A 16,250-nucleotide genomic window follows, 5' to 3' on the forward strand; every position below is an offset into this window, starting at 1 on the left:
GTTTACTCACTGACTCTTGGGTGCAGTATTTTCACAATAGTACAATTGAGTTTTAACACGTTTTTCAGGCCCAAGGGGTCACGGAACTGACTCAACACATTCATTACGGGAAAAAAATCATACGCAGTCAGTTTAAGTGTCTCTCCCAAGACAGCAGTGATGCACATTTACTCATAATTCACATTTCCACAGTTCATTATTAGATAATCAGGGTAGATTTGCATGTCAGCTGCTGCAAGCGGAGCAATAAGGAAATTGGACTGGAAACAGCAATAACAGGTTATGTTGCACTGGGTTACCTACAAACTAACAGATTCTACCTCTTAAAGAGGATATTTCACATTATAATTTTTGTGCTATATACAAAATCACATTCTTTATGCCGTATTGTTTTAATACAGGTGATTTTCCAACAGTACACATACTGTGTGCAAGAGACGCTTTTGCTGCTCAAAACTATCTTGTATGCATTTCCTTGTAAGGTCAGTTAAGCCAAATTCTGCGGCCCCTCATCAACCCTGACGAAACAGCCGAGACTTTGAGATATATATCATTTGCTAACCCGCGCAACTCTGTTGGAAGTTGCTGCGCCAAGCAGAAAAAAACAGAACAATAGCTGACCCGCTTTTTTTCCCACTGAGAATAATGACAGTGGTCAGAAGTCAAGGCAGCTGATATCAAAATATTTTTCGGAGTGAGATTAATTATAAATGGCCATAAGTGACTAATTACTGTATCATCACCTAAGCTAAGGACTAGCTTTGTACCATTCTCTGACATCGCCTATCCTCCCTCCTACCTCCATGGACTCCATGCACCTTCAGCACAAGGCCAGCCGCAGCCTCAGGACCTGGTGGCGATTATTATTATTATCATTATGTGGCAAAAGTGCCCTGAGAGTTGTCGCTATCCATGCTAACTAAAACTGACTGATGCAATAGTGATGGTCGATGTGTCAATCTGTGTCTGTCCCTTCCCAGCAATAACATCTTTTTCCAGAAATAGCACCTCTGTCTGTATAATCCACAACACACAGTCGTGGACAAGAAACTATTTATTTGGCAGACAGTAGTTCCAAAGAAAACAGTTAAGAGGTCTGTGGATTATCCTGAGTAACAGGAACACTATTTCTGGAAACAGATATTGCTGTTGAATGTAATTTTTCAATGCTGTGAGCACTATAAACAGATATGTTAAACCATAGACAAATCTTCAGTCATTTGCATAATTTACTTGTAAATTGGGTGAATTGATATATATGCATTGCTAAAATTGCTACCACATCTAAACACAATCTTTATCTAAACACAGTACCTGGAGTTTAGGTTTTCATAGCATCACCTTCAGTTAATTTGTACCATCAGTTTATGATGTTATTGCCTTATCACATTCACTAGTATTTGTACAAAAGTTCACATCAGTTCACTAAAATACCAAATCATTACAAAAACATACCATATCGTCAAAGTTATGTTTTTAATGACTGATGAATCATTAAAAATAAATATGAATATTCAATTATATTTTTTTCTACATTGGTGGAAGTGTGCGCGCCGTTCTTTAATATTTAAACTCGACTATGCAGCACCTGCTTAAAATTTCATGGGATGCCCGTACTTTTCTATGAAACTCCTATTCCTCGAATAAAAAGGTGGGCAATCGGCACATCCTTAAGACTAACTTTCCCCAAGGTGGTGATGCGATGCAGATGAAGCGCTGGTGTTACTGATGTTTAAACCCTCGAGCGTACAATCCACCATAAAATAATCATATTAGGAGAATCAAACAACTGGATGCAGCAATTACTGCGTCCAGCGTGTTTGGGCCTTTAAGGCTGTGGAAGAATGCTTGTGGCCATAGTTCTGGATTAAAGCTGAAACAATTACTCAATGAATCGATTACTGGATGGAACGAAAAACACTTTTTCAGCCAGTGTTTTTTAATGCAGAATCAGCTGTGACATCTTTAGAGACATGACAAAGTCTTGAAATACAATAGATCAAACTACTTGATTCATAATAGTCGCCGGAGCCAAAGAAAGTCTAAATTGTCATTTTTTTAATGTGGAAAATCACCTGACGTAGTAAATACTAATAAAATATTCATAATGTTTTGCAGTCTATACTTTGTCCTCAACAAAGTGTATCAACAAACTTAGTCAGTGAATAATTTTGAGATATTTACCAAGTAAAAATGGCAATTGTTAGCTGAGTTCTGGTTAAATGTGAGAATTTGCAGCTCGTATCTGTTTCATATCACTGTACTGTTATTCAGATAAAAATCAAACTGAAGACCTTCTCAGATGTGACATTTTACTTCTCTTCTTGAATGTCTTGGGTTTTGAATTGTTGGTCGGACAAAACAAGCTGTCACTTTTAAAGTTGTCACTTTAGACTCTGGTACATTTTGATTTGTATTTGTGTCGTTTTTCTGACATTTTATGGACTAAACTGTTTATCAGTTTATCAACTGTTAGTGTTGCGCTACTCTGGATTAAAAAATGATATAAAAACATGAGCTGGACCATTGTAGGAATGTAAAATGAATGAGTGAGTAAAACTCATCATTATTCAACAACTTTGCCAACTGAACAAGGCGCTTAACCCCCAGCTACTCCAGTGGAGCTGCTCAGTCGCCGCGAGCAGAAGACTCTGGAAGGTTCCACTTGGCGTGTCAGAAGTGTGAAAAACGAAACTGTGAATAGGAAGCAACGCGTGGCTTAACACCACCGTGCACGCTCAGCAAAAGCCCTTCCAGGGATAAAGGAAGGTTTTAAAATAATCAAAACAGTCATCACTTTTAAGCTTAAATCGGATTACGGATGGTGAAAGCACTCAAGTCTGATTTGTGCGTTCATATGAGGTCATCTTATTTGAAAGGAGAATTAATTAGTCCTGTTACTAGATTACCAGGTGGACATAGTTGTTGGGACATATTTTGGTTGTGTCTCTACTGTATCTGTTTCCAGTTGTGGAAAGTAACTTTACCTTTACTCAAATACTGCGCATAAGTACAACTGTGAAGTTCTTGTACTTTACTTGAGTAAAGTTTTGTTTCACTACAATTCAAATGTTAATACTGTACTTATTTATTAATTACATTAATTTGACTACTTAGTAAATAAAGAGTCTACATACAAAGCGAACGGCTTATAACATATCATGCATTGTTACAAAGTAAACTACCTGGTATTGTATAAAATAGTGAAAATTAGCTTCAGTTTGACCACAGACAATATGAAATTCTGCTTACACATTAATGAATCAGCAATAATAAGTAGCGTTGAATCATTACATCACTGAAAAATTTAATATGTTTGGGTTCTGGTCTGTTGGTCAGACAAAACAACCAATTTAAAAATATTTTATAGACTAAACGATAAACCGATTAATAAAAAAAAACTGTTAATAATGAATGTGTTCATAACTTACAGCTCTACATTTGTTCCATTTCCCAAAGTGCTGTGATTGTGATTGAACTGGCTTTGAATCTATTAACTTCAGACTATATAACCTTTCCTTCTGCTCACATTAATTTTGAAATCCTCTCAGTGTTACATCCTGCTTCAACATCCTTTACATCTCAAAGCTACTTCATGGCATCCTTAAAGCAGCAAAAGGCGGAGATTATATTATATATATATTATCATAATAAAGCAATATGAAAGGAGCCATTGGGCATAATAACTCTTACTTCTGAGTTATAAAAACTTGAATGCGGGAGTTTTCCTTTTAAAGGGAAATTTTTACAGTGTGTTCATGCTACTTTTAAGGAAGTGAATGTTTCTTTGATCACCGTCTCCTTCTGTCTCATCTCTTACATTACATCGCTCCATACGGACACACGCCCATGTACCCTTCACAATCCGCCCGATGTCCTGCATTATGACAATTTGGGCTGGTATTCAGCCGGTATGGCCTTAAGTGCCACCATAAATCCCCATTATCCTCAATCCAATACATCGATGTCACTAAATGATCCATAGCCCTTTCTCACAGTACAACTAATACAGTCTTCAAAGCTCTTAGCCTTTCATTCTTCTCAATTACCACTCCCTTTCCCGCACTCTCTCTTGCTCTCCGTCTCCCATCCTCTCCTCCCCCCCCCCCCCCCCTCTCTCTATCTAAATCCGCTTTCCGGATTTCTCTCTCCATTTCGTCAGCCTTCCCTCCGTTTCTACCCTCTCTCCTGTTGCGCTCTCCAGTCCTCTCTTCTTTAAAAACTGGTCCCCCTTCGCTTCATCCTCTCTCCCTAGTCTACACTCCCACTCAGCCACAAAGCTGCCTCGCGTCTTCGTCTGTGGTTTTCTTAATTCCCCTTCTGCGCTCTCTTTCTCCTTCAGTCTCTCTCTCTTCCGTCGGTTCTTTGCAGCCTCCATCACTCTCTCGGCATCCTTGCAGTCGCTCCGTCTATTTTTATGCATGCGCACACACACACAAACACACACAAACACACACTCCCGCTCATTCACTCACTCCCCTCTCTGTTCCCTGTTTTTCTCAGCAGCCCCTCACTGTCACTTACTGTCAGTGAAGCTGTCAAGGAAGCGCTGGTGAGCAGCAGTCTATAGACTCATCTTTCCAACACACACACACACACACACACACACACACACACACCCACACACAATGAGAAACTGTAATAATAGCACACTGACCCGTGGTGCTCTTCCGCTATCTAGCCGGAGATGAGCACTGTGTATTTGTGATTATCATCTGTCCATTACCAGTATTTGTGTGTTAAAGTGGAGGAGTGTGTATGTGTGTGTGTGTGTGTGTGTGTGTGTTTGGTTCCAACAATGACTGATTAGTGTGGTGCCGTGTCAGGACAGGTGGGCAAGGCCTCGAACACACCGTCTTTCACATCGAGTTGATCTCCCTCAAATCTCTCTCAGTCTGTTTACTCTTTATTAGAAAGTATGAATGTCCCTGTTAGATTGGATGCAATCCTATTATCAAACAAGGAAGTTGATGCTACAAAAACACAGATTACATTCAATGATTAATATTTTTTCTACAATATCTGCATATGGCAACTACGGTATGGTTAAGGTTAAGTAAACATCATGGTCATAGCATATAAACTATGGCTAAAGGGATACCACAGAATTTGCACATTAATGTCATCAGAGTTACCTTGGTGTAGGCTTAGAGACGGCAGTTTTTAACAGAAATCCTGCATGACAAACTAAGGCGTGGAGTTTGAGAGACATGGACATTTACTAGACAGGGAGAGTCTAATTAAAGAAGTTGTCAAGTTGCATTATGGGAGGTGTAGGAGCCAGTGTTTATAGAGCTTAGCCCACACCAGAGACTAAAAGTCCTTGTCCTTTTGTGCTTCAGTTTTTACAGTTCTTTTTTAAAGCTGTCTTTTGTGAGTTGCCTAACTTTATGGAAGTGCAACACTAAATCACTGGAATCCCACTTTAAGGTATTGTTATGCTTAGGCAACTATATTAATTAATTAAATTAAACTAAATTGCTTCATTGGCACTGGATATTGGCAGTGGATGTAAATCAAGATGTGTGCAATCGCCTAAAATGAATGCAATTGGGACGCTGGCTAGTTTACAGACCATAACAGTTTTCTTTAGGATTATTTCTTCAGCAGAAAGCATCCTTAGAAATTCCTATGAAAAGTGTACTCAGAAGGGTCTGAAGATTATCCAGAGTACTCAAAACATCGTTTATATAAAATTTCTCCTTGCAGTGAGCACCATTTCATTGTTCACCAATTCATTGGAGCATCAGCTGAAATCTCAAGAGATGAGTGTCTCAAAGGCTTGGCAAATAAAAGCAAAACTATCTGCCTTGCAAGATACCTCTAGAGGTAAGAGGAAAACGACGTCGTCTACTAATTTGGGTGAGTTGAACCTTTAAAAAGAAATTCAATCTTCCTAAAAAGCTCTCTATACCCTCTTTCCCTCTGTGTACTGTTTTTAGTTCAGCTGTAACAAAAAGACCAGATAATCTGTCCTCAGGCGGGCAGCTCTCCCATTCCTCCTTCTCTTTGTATCTTCAGTCCATTCTTTTGATTCATTTCAATCCATAACTATAGCAACAATGCCAAGGCATCAGTACACAAGACAGCCATTTTTGCATTACAAAGCCTGAGTCTGGCATTTTCACATCAATAAATCATTATCATATTATATCATCATATTATATTAGTATAATTACTGTTAAAAAAAGATCTACCAGCCTGAACACTGCAGTTTACACAGAGCAGGATTTGGTGGGACATCTGCTGAAGGTATTTGCATTTAGACAGAAGGCGCTGTTCTTCCAGGCCAAACAGAGCTTAAAGCTTCTAGAGTTTCTGGTGATGGCAGATGGTGGAAGGAGCAAAAAGGGTGACCGAAACAACACTTCCAACATGTTTTTTCTGCTCCGTAAAGCCAAACAGAAAACCTCTGACTGATGAAGCAACGGGAAGCAGAGGGGGGGGGGGGTGGTTATGGGAAACATAGTTGTAATTTGGAGGAATGCTACCACTGCCAATACCAATGGTGTGAGTCAGAGGCTGCCAATCCTCTCCTTGATTTTCACTTCATCTGGAAGAAAAAAAGACGGTTAATTTTTCCTCTCATGACATCCTCTCTCTGCCTCCCTCTTTCTCTTCCCTGCTTATTTCTCTCATTTATCTGGAAGAAAAGACCAGTCAGTCTGACCTCTTGCAAAGCTCTCTCTCTGTTTCTGTGTTCGACCTCATCCCTTCATCCTCTCCTCCGCCCTGCCTTTTATTGTTGGATTCTGTCCTTATCCCGGTTAGATCCAACCTACGCTATCTCTCGCTCTCTGTTGTGTCACTCCCAGTTGCAGATATGTTGCAGCTCAACGGATGACACACACACACACACACTCGCATGAATAAACGCAGCGTCGACACACACTGAAACACACGCAATAGAATAAAACCCGTATACATATGGTATACAGTTCTTGGATACATGCATAGGCACAAATTTACAGGATCAGGATGTAAAGGAATGAAGGAGATGAATTGCACAAACACAAACACGCTCAGCATGTTTCTGCACTTACACACAAACTAGCAGAATGCTCTCACACTTGTACACACGCATATGCACACACAGGTTTAGGACACGCAGAGAGACAGCAGGCAACGTGGCAAGGACACAATACACACACAGCTTGATAGCACACACACAAACACACACAGGCTAGCACACCACATAAACACACACAAAAGCTCACACGCAAGGCAGGTGTACATGAATTTGCGCATGTGTACAAACATATACACTTGCAAATGCCAGTACACACTGTACACTGCAGGATCACACACTTAAGCCCGCAGACAAACACATACATATGTACACAAACAAAAACCACATCCTTGCATTCCTACAGATTATCCTTGCAGCCACACACTCTATCACACTCGTAACCACACCCCGGCGCTTCCTTACCACACACACAGATCCAGCAAGAGTCAACAAGCCAGAGTACAACAACAGACACGCCCAGCACACATCTTCTGACCCCGCAATACACACACTCACTCACAGTGTGTCCACACACTCCCTGCATTTCTCACCTTCCAGCTCCTGGTCTCCTCTGTACCATCGCAGCCTGGCGGGGGGTTTGCTGCCTGTACTGGTGCAGGTCAGGGTGACTTTGCCCCCCTCCAGCACTTCATTCTCAAAGCCTGAGATCTGAGGTTTACCGGGCACACCTGGAGAGAGAGAGAGAGAGAGAGACATTGAGAGTTAGAGAAAGAGAAAACTTTTATGCTGCAGGGCTCACCTTGTAACTAGAAAAAGGAAAAAGTACTGCATATATTTGCAAAGTTGTAGTGTATTGAATTTGAGGGGGTGGGAGAAACATCAACAGCAAAGTTTGATACATTCTGAAAGTTCTGATGTAAACCCAGTGGGATAAAAATTTGGATTCAGGCCTGCATTTATTTGCCCCAGAAATGGTTCAGAGTCATATCACAGCAGCTCAAAGGTGTTACACTATCTTAAATGTCTGTAAGGTGTCTGTTCACCATGACCTTCCAGAAACAAATGTGCTACATGGTCTTAGGACCAGTGTGTAAGTTTTAGGGAGCTCTATAGACAGAAATGGAATATAATATTCATAAGTATGTTTTCATTAGTGTAAAATCACCTGGATATAAGGATCATTGTGTTTTTTTTAGCTTAGAATGAGCCCTTTATATCTAATAGGGAGCAGCTCCTCTTCCATGGAGCCCGCCATGTTGCGCCACCATGTTTCTACAATAGCCCAGAATGGACAAACCAAACAGGCTCCAGAGAGGGCCTTTCACATTTTTTGCAAGTTTCATGCCACCGTAGGTTCTCCTACATATTTGAAAGGGAGGGTTGAGGGCGAGGGGTTATCAGTTGGTTGCAATCTGCAACCTCACCACTAGATGCCATTAAAACCTACACACTGGTCCTTTACAGTAAATGTCTGTAAGGTTTCTGTTCACCATGAACTTCCAGAAACATCAGACCTGCTGCCTCGTCATTTGTCCATCAGAGCTAGTCCACAAGAAAATTTCTATGTTTTATGTGACCACTTGTGGATGTGAAAATAATGACTCTCAAAGGGAAAGGTAGAAAAAGCATAACACTGTTACAGCGTCCAGGCCGGACTTTGATGTAGCAGATCGCTGTTGGCATTCCTGTTTCCTATGAACAGTCAACATTGGTTTATTTGAACCATAACCACAATCTTCCTTCACCTTAAACAAGTAGTTCGCAACAGATTTTGAAGCAACTAGAAAAAAACATGTCATCATGATGACAGGAGCATCACATCAAAAAATGCCCATATGGGTTGTTTTAAAGGACACTGACAGATTTTGTAATTTAGTTTGGAGAATTAGACAATAAAGAACAACAAATTGCCAAATACCAATAACCTCTTGTAAAAACAAACAAAATCTCATTTTCATCCAGCAATTGGAATGATTTTTATGTCAGGTAACATGACAGCAGGGATTGCTGAGGCACTAAAAATTCAGTCGTTGGCATGCCATGACTTAATGAATGTAAATGATAACAGAAACGCTGAATTTTATACGAATATTGAAAGAGAAATTGGATTTAATGTGGCTTGGTTCTCTAACAAGGTCAGTATCGGACTCATTGGATCAGATTGGTGCCTTCCTCGTTGTATGGAAAAATATACTAATGTCTTTTCTTTGCTAATGAGTGGTCTGGCTTTGTCATATATATTTATCACTGTTAGTGCTGTCAAATAAAGAGGTTTTTGAAGTCATAATTCATTGCAAAATGTCTCAATTGTTTGCAAAATGACATTAGTAATACATATTTCATATTGAAATTCCATGGTAACATATAATTTTTTCTTTATTAATGCACTGCAAAAAGGTCAGCCACTAAGTACTTATCAATCTTGTGATGAATCTGAATGAAATGCTAACCACATTTGTAGTAAGTCCAAATGACAGACTCTGAATACAGAGACAAACAGAAAAAATGATAAAATCCTTCATTGAGTGAACAGTACAACAGTACTGGTGGCATAAATGTTACGTTTTCCAACATTTGCAACGAAGACTCAAAAGATTCAGGCTACCTACTGAGATGAACATGAAAATGCAATTAATTCAGTGAAAAAAAAAGTGTTATCTCTTTAAAATCAGCAGCATGAGGCTTGCATTATCTCTGACAGTCTTGGCATTTCTACAATTTGAGTGAGTCTGGTAAATAGTATTGTGTGACTGTTAGTACTTCTAGTCAGTTCATAATGTCAAGTAAATTATATTTTGCAGAGATTATTAAATCCGATTCCCAGAATTCATTAGTTAAAAGTCAGGATGTAAGTCAGAATGACACTGATGCCTTGTGTGATAGTTTGCAGGAAAAGACTGGGAGGGACAGAAGGATAAAATGAACCAAAGGTCAGAATCAAACTGGCTTTAACCAACACCAGACAGCCCCCAGCCAAACCAAAATATCATGATACATCTTCCTTTCCCAGGGTGCTCTTCCAAATTCCAGCACAATCAGTTAAAATTAGAAACATTTTTGCTTAATTACTACTTTAACTTGGAGTACAACCTAAAACGTAAACAACACAAGCAGTAGAAGGAATCTCTGTCCATTTCAGTATCCACTTTGTCTTCATCACCATCATGGTCTAAGTTGGGAAGTTGAGAGATGAAGTTGAGAGTTGGGGAAAATCAAACTTTTCTCACAATGCTCCATCTGCAACCATTGTGGGCGGCACTTCTCTCCACTGTTGGCAGAGTTAACCGTCATTCTGTTTTTGAAAATAATGAACATTCAGTTTGCCGTCTACCACATACCACAGTCTTGTGCATTAAGGGAATGAAAGAGAGTGATGGACTGAGAGAGAAAGACACCGAGTTGAAAAGGTAGAAGCAGAGAGAGTTAGACAGGAACTCAGAGATGGACAGGGGAGGCACAAAGAGAAGCCAAGAAGGAGACTGGTACTGTAGGATATATTTTTTAATTAAAAGTGACAAGATTTTGTACCAATTATTGAAAATTTTCAGGCCAGAAAATTGAACAAATTTGCAAAACATTACAAATATTATGGGAGTGGAGAATGACAGGAGAGGGAAAAGATGGACAGACAGACAGATAGATAGATGGATAGATAGATAGATAGTTGTATTGGATTAAATGATATTGCATGGTGTTCCTTTTATTTTGTCCACCCCCTGAAGATGGACAGACAAACGGACGGACAGTGAAGTACCAATATAAAGTGCTATGAACTAACCAAGGTATAGATCAAAAAAATAAAAATGTGGTCAATTTTTAATGTAGCAGTATTTGATGTAGTGCACTGTGTGCGGAAGCTCTCTGGCAGTAAAGTAGCATTGAATATTAATGAGGGAATAATACTGCACATATAGAATCGGCTGGAGAAGCCCTGTCGAGACCCTTTCCTCAACAAGGAGAATAAAAGAGAATAAAGCCATTATAAATTATGCGCTGGTTAGCTCAGGAGAGAGCAGAGAGACATGCCACACGTTTTACACTAACAGACACACATGCATTTAAAACTGACCATATTCAGCAGTTGTGTGCTCACATCTTGCGTTTGTGTATGTGCCTGTCAAATCCTCGCACATGTCAAAACAAGAATAAAACACACACATGAACGCTGCTGTGCCAAAACTCAATATCTTTGCCTTATTTTCCCACAGGGGTCTGTGCGTTTTAGACACTTTACCATACATTTTTGATGGTTTGGCTCCCTCTCAGGGGTCATGAAATATTTATTAAAGGCAGAATACAGTGTCACAGCCGTCAATTAAAGCAAATAAAAAATGCTTGAATCACAATTACTGCAAAATTGGAAGAAATGTGGAGGAGTGATTCTCATGTTAATTTGAATTTAAAAAGCAAAAGTGGACCCGCCTTCACCCTTACTTCAACGCACCATTCCCTCCCCCCTCACACACACACACACACACAAACATCACATTAACATTTCAGGCATTCTGCTCATGCTGTTGTCCACAGCAACTACATTTAATTATTTTCACTATACTTACAGCACTGCCAAAAAAATGATTTATTTAAGGATGCTTCCATACTTTGTGACTGACAAAGCTCAAATTTGAGTAACAACCCTGTGGCCTGTCAGCTACAGATCAGCCGTTATAAACATAAACCACCCTGCCCCACCCCAAATATCAAAATTTTAGCATCTCTTGTTTCCACTAAGTGCATTTTCCAAGAGAATTAGGCTGAACCCTCTGCAGCTTGGTTTCCATCCGAGAATTTCTTGGCAAATTATGATGTATTGAATTAGAAAAACTGTGTGAGTGAAAATGGCAAAATCTGACAAAACCTTTCTGAAATGATTCTTTATCCATACAGAAAGTGTGCAAAAACAAGCAGTGAAAACCTATTTGTTGAATAAATAAATTAATGTAGGTTTTATGTGATGAGCACAAAGAATGATTTAGATTTACACAACAATTAAAAAATGGCATTGGATGCCCTGGTATGTTGGCTGTAAATCTGCGCACCACAACCTCCCAGGAATATCAGACCAGCTGTCTCTTCCATGTATACAGTAAGCATCCATTGTGGTTGCATGGCCATTAGTTGGTGCATAACTGTATTGCCAAGCACGCTTTGTTCTCATCTTCAAGTGAAACCATGAAATATGTCCAGAATTAGCTGACAATGAAAAACAATAACAACTTGACTAATAAAAATCAATAGTTGAAAGACTGTTTGTGGGGGTCCAAAGACGATTAGCCCAAATGCAATCAATAAACAGGCTCACGCACCACTGACAGTGTGACCGCAATTTATTGCTGGCTGCAGGGAAGCATCACACATAGGTAATAACATCCATCTCAGAGAAGATGAGAGGAGCCAGTTTATCTCTACGCCAGAGTTATATGAGGTCATAACCTTACACAAAGGTTAACACTGTAAGCAACAATCTGGATCAAACTGGATGAAGGCGTCTACAAGGAAGGCTGAGGAGTCATTGCATGTTGTTTCACGGCACTCTGAGAGGGATACAGTAAGTTTTGGAATATTTTGAAGGTTTTCTTGTTCTCAATTCATCTGTGTCATTGTAGGTTGGCAGAATAATCGTTTAAAAGGGATGTATCAGGCACATTTCCAGGTCTATAATTATATTGTGGGCTCTACTGGAATATCTTTACATCATTTACAGTTATCTTATACTGGCCCTTTATGCAGATCCTCAGTTCAGCCTCTATCTAAAACAGGCCTGTTAGCTCCTGTCTCTTCAACGCCCACCTCCCAATGGGCCCACTCTGTTCTGATTGGCCAGCTTCCAGAAGATGCCCCTTGACAGAACTTTGCTGGCTCTGGAGGCTACGTAGACAAAAAGTAGGAGGATTTCACTTCTTTTTCTTGTCCTTTACTCAAAATATAAACTTCTCAAATACATCTGTACATGTTTGAGCTGAAATCCGTTCCGAAATATGTGAGTGGACAATGTGAACAGCCCATGGAACAGCTTTAGCAACAATATTAGCAACAAAGGCTACAGAACAGATGGCCATTTGTGGGCTGTGCGAACAATCTGACGTCATCACGAGGAGGAAGTAGAGGTAACATTACAAACAAAGCAATCAGAGCAGGCTAAGGGCTTTTGACTTGCAGGGAGCATTTCTACATACACCTCAGGATTTTTAACTTTAACCATGTTTGACATAGACATCCGACATCAGTAGAAAAATGACAGAAAATCCCAAAAAGCATGATACACCTATATCCATGCATCATGAGCAAAGCTACAGTACTCAGCCTTGAGAACAATTGAGATAAAGATCTACTCCATCCTGTGCAGTTCGGATTCAGGAATAATCACTAAATTTATGCACAATGGGAGTGCCACAAGGCTCCATTCTGAGACCACTGCTGTTCAGTTTATACATCAATAATCTCTCATTCGTTTGTGAGGATGTCGATATTCAGATGTATGCTGATGATGCAGTCATATACACTCATGGGAGAGATGCTGTACAAGTGGCCACTAAGCTTTTGTTAATGCTTCATGAAGTGGCTGAATGACTCATGTTTTACCTTGAATATAAAGAAAACAGTGATGATGTATTGTGCTAATAAACAAAAACAAACTGCGTATACACAGCTTAGGGTTATTGGACAAATAATCAAAAATATTAATGAAGTTAAATATTTAGGTATGATTTTAGATTCCAATTTGAGTTGAAAGTCATATTAAAAAGATGAGTAAAAAATTTAAATATAACATTGTTAAATTTAGACATATTAGGAACTAATTAACAATAGAAGCATCAAAAACATTTTTGCATGCTATGATTTTTTCACATCTTCATTATTGCATGTCTTGCTGGTCCCAGGACAGTAAGACTGCGCTGAAACCAACTGAGATTCTTTTCAAAACAAGCTTTAAAAGTTTTTGATAGGAAATCATTAAATCATCATCATTGTAACATAATGTCCAAATACAACCTCATAAGTTTTGAAAATCACATTCTGTTTTCAGAAGTTCGATTGGTACTTAAGATAATTTACAATGCTCCTTCTCCACCACTGAAGAGCTTTTTTCAGCTCCACTCTGAGCAAATGAGCAGAACCTCTCAATGTGCTCTAGACTCAGACTTAACATCCTACTGCGGCGGACTGCCTTTGTACAATCTGCTTTTTTATTTATGGCCATCAAACATTGGAATATGCTTCCAGCTGAGCTTAGAAACTTGCACAGACTTTCATTCTTTTTCCCCATGGTACAAAAAAATTGGATACTGAGCAACCAGTCATGTCGACATTAATTTGACTGTGATTCACATTTTTAATTGTAATGAATTGTAATTTTATAGTTGCACTGGATGAATGTGCTGGTATTTATATGTTGATGTGTGCTTGTAGATTTATCTGTATAATTGTTAGTGTGATAGAGACTATGTAATGGTGTTGCATGTAAATTAATGTTTTTAGCGTCTGGTGATTGCTCTGTGTGTACCTGCCCAGGGACCGGAAATTGTCCCTGGGTAATGGAAATTAGCTAATAGATAAATCTAGCATAAATCATCTCTTCTCATTTTGAGATTAATGTTTTTTTGTGCATTGTTCTTTTTTAATAAAGAATAATAATAATAATAATAATGATGTCTTCTCTCTCTGTTTCAGAAAATAACTGATGATGCCACCATGGTTATCTCCACTTGGGCTTGCAAACTACAACATTTTAACCTAAAAACCTACAAACTGGTGGCTTGGGTTGCATTATGGGCAGTGGTCTTTCATAAGTCCCCTAAATTTATGGAAGTTCAATACTAAATTGCTCGAGCACCAGTATTTTGCCTCACGCAGAAAGCAGCTTTTCCTGGCAAGTTACAGTTACAACGGACATATACAGGGTCAAACTTCATACAGCTCTGAGAGAAAGGACATGCTGTGGGTAATTAAGACTAACACAATGCCACAGCGGTGTATCAAGGTGAATTTGAGCCATTATTTCACCATTTTAAAGTCAAACTATTTTGTAATTTTGTGATATTTCTGTGTGGGGTGTGAAATTCTTTGGTAGAAAAACAGGAATTATTATAAAACTGTTGTAAACAACATGACAACTGAGGAGAAAATAAGAAAAAATGCCAAAAGCCTAAAAACATCCATTCAAATTTGTCACAATCCTACAGGTTTGGAGGGGAAATTAAGATAGACTGCAGTCAAGCTGATTTGCACAGCCATCAATCAGTCTCAAAGGAGACATGACTGAGTATGAACACAAGGAAGGCAAAAATGTCATCTTGCACTATTAGGCCCTCAGTGAGAACAAAGAAAAGCTTTTACAGAAATCTGAAGACTACAGGGATTTGACTAAAATTATAATGAAAAATGGGCAAAATGTGCTTCTCATATTCTGGGGTTTTTTGTAAACTTTCTACAAAAGCATGTTCTTTTTTCCTAATGTTCAGGAAAGCTGTTTAACACATCTATTGGAACACACCTAACTTGCACATTTATTTTTTTCTGCAGCATCAGAGGAAGTTGATGTAAAAAATGGTATATATATGTGTGTGTGTGTGTGTGTGTGTGTGTGTGTCTGTGTGCATGGTTGACCCACCTAGCACGGTGACAGTGGCTCGTGCGGTACGGACTGGCATGGTGAAGATGGAGCAGGTGTACTCGCCCTCGTCAGACAGCTGCACTTCAGCGATGGTGATGGAGAGCTCGGTGGGTGTCGAGCGGTACAGCTGGATGCGGTTGTCTCTCAGTGCTGAAGAAAGAAAAGGATATCAATAATTAGAAATGTGCATATATATATAAATGATCTGCTTTATGAATTATTCAAGGGGAATTAAGTTGTATATGGTATGCTTTGTTCAGTTATTTTATGTATTTACTTATTTTAATTGTTGGGTTCTTTTTTACTGCAATTTAAACTTTTCTAACTTGAACTCTGAGTAATTTATTTTTGTATATATAGTGTATAAGTTGCAATAAACATCTAAAAGTTTTGTCATATTTTCACTGCACTGGTTACTTGCTCTAATGCAGGAGAAGAAATAGAAAGGAGGGGGAAGAGAACACAGGGGAAGGAGGATGAGTATTGGGTCAGGAGGACAGGGTCGGAGAAAGAAGAGGAGGAAGATGAAGGGGAAAAGATGAAGGAGAGTGTGTGGAGGTGGGAGGTGAAAGGGAAGGAAAGACAAGAGATGAAGGAAAAGAAGGAAACATGAGGGTGCTACACATGGTGAGAAGGAGGTAGGTGATGGAGAGAAGTAAGGGGAAA

The 16,250-nt window shown here is 39.2% G+C and overlaps 1 protein-coding gene across 5 annotated transcripts in view; it reads right to left on the reverse strand.

The window, feature by feature from the left end:
* cadm3 (cell adhesion molecule 3) overlaps positions 1–16,250 on the reverse strand; it is a 92,725-nt gene that overhangs the window by 21,491 nt on the left and 54,984 nt on the right. For all 5 annotated transcript variants that reach the window (XM_044367548.1, XM_044367547.1, XM_044367544.1 and 2 more), the window contains exons 4-5: positions 15,582–15,734; positions 7,561–7,698 (exon numbers count right to left, since the gene is read on the reverse strand). In XM_044367548.1, coding sequence (XP_044223483.1) covers positions 7,561–7,698; positions 15,582–15,734 — 291 coding nt within the window. The remainder of the gene's footprint in view (positions 1–7,560; positions 7,699–15,581; positions 15,735–16,250) is intronic.

Source organism: Thunnus albacares, chromosome 12 (genome assembly GCF_914725855.1).
Source record: "Thunnus albacares chromosome 12, fThuAlb1.1, whole genome shotgun sequence".
NCBI lineage: Eukaryota > Metazoa > Chordata > Actinopteri > Scombriformes > Scombridae > Thunnus > Thunnus albacares.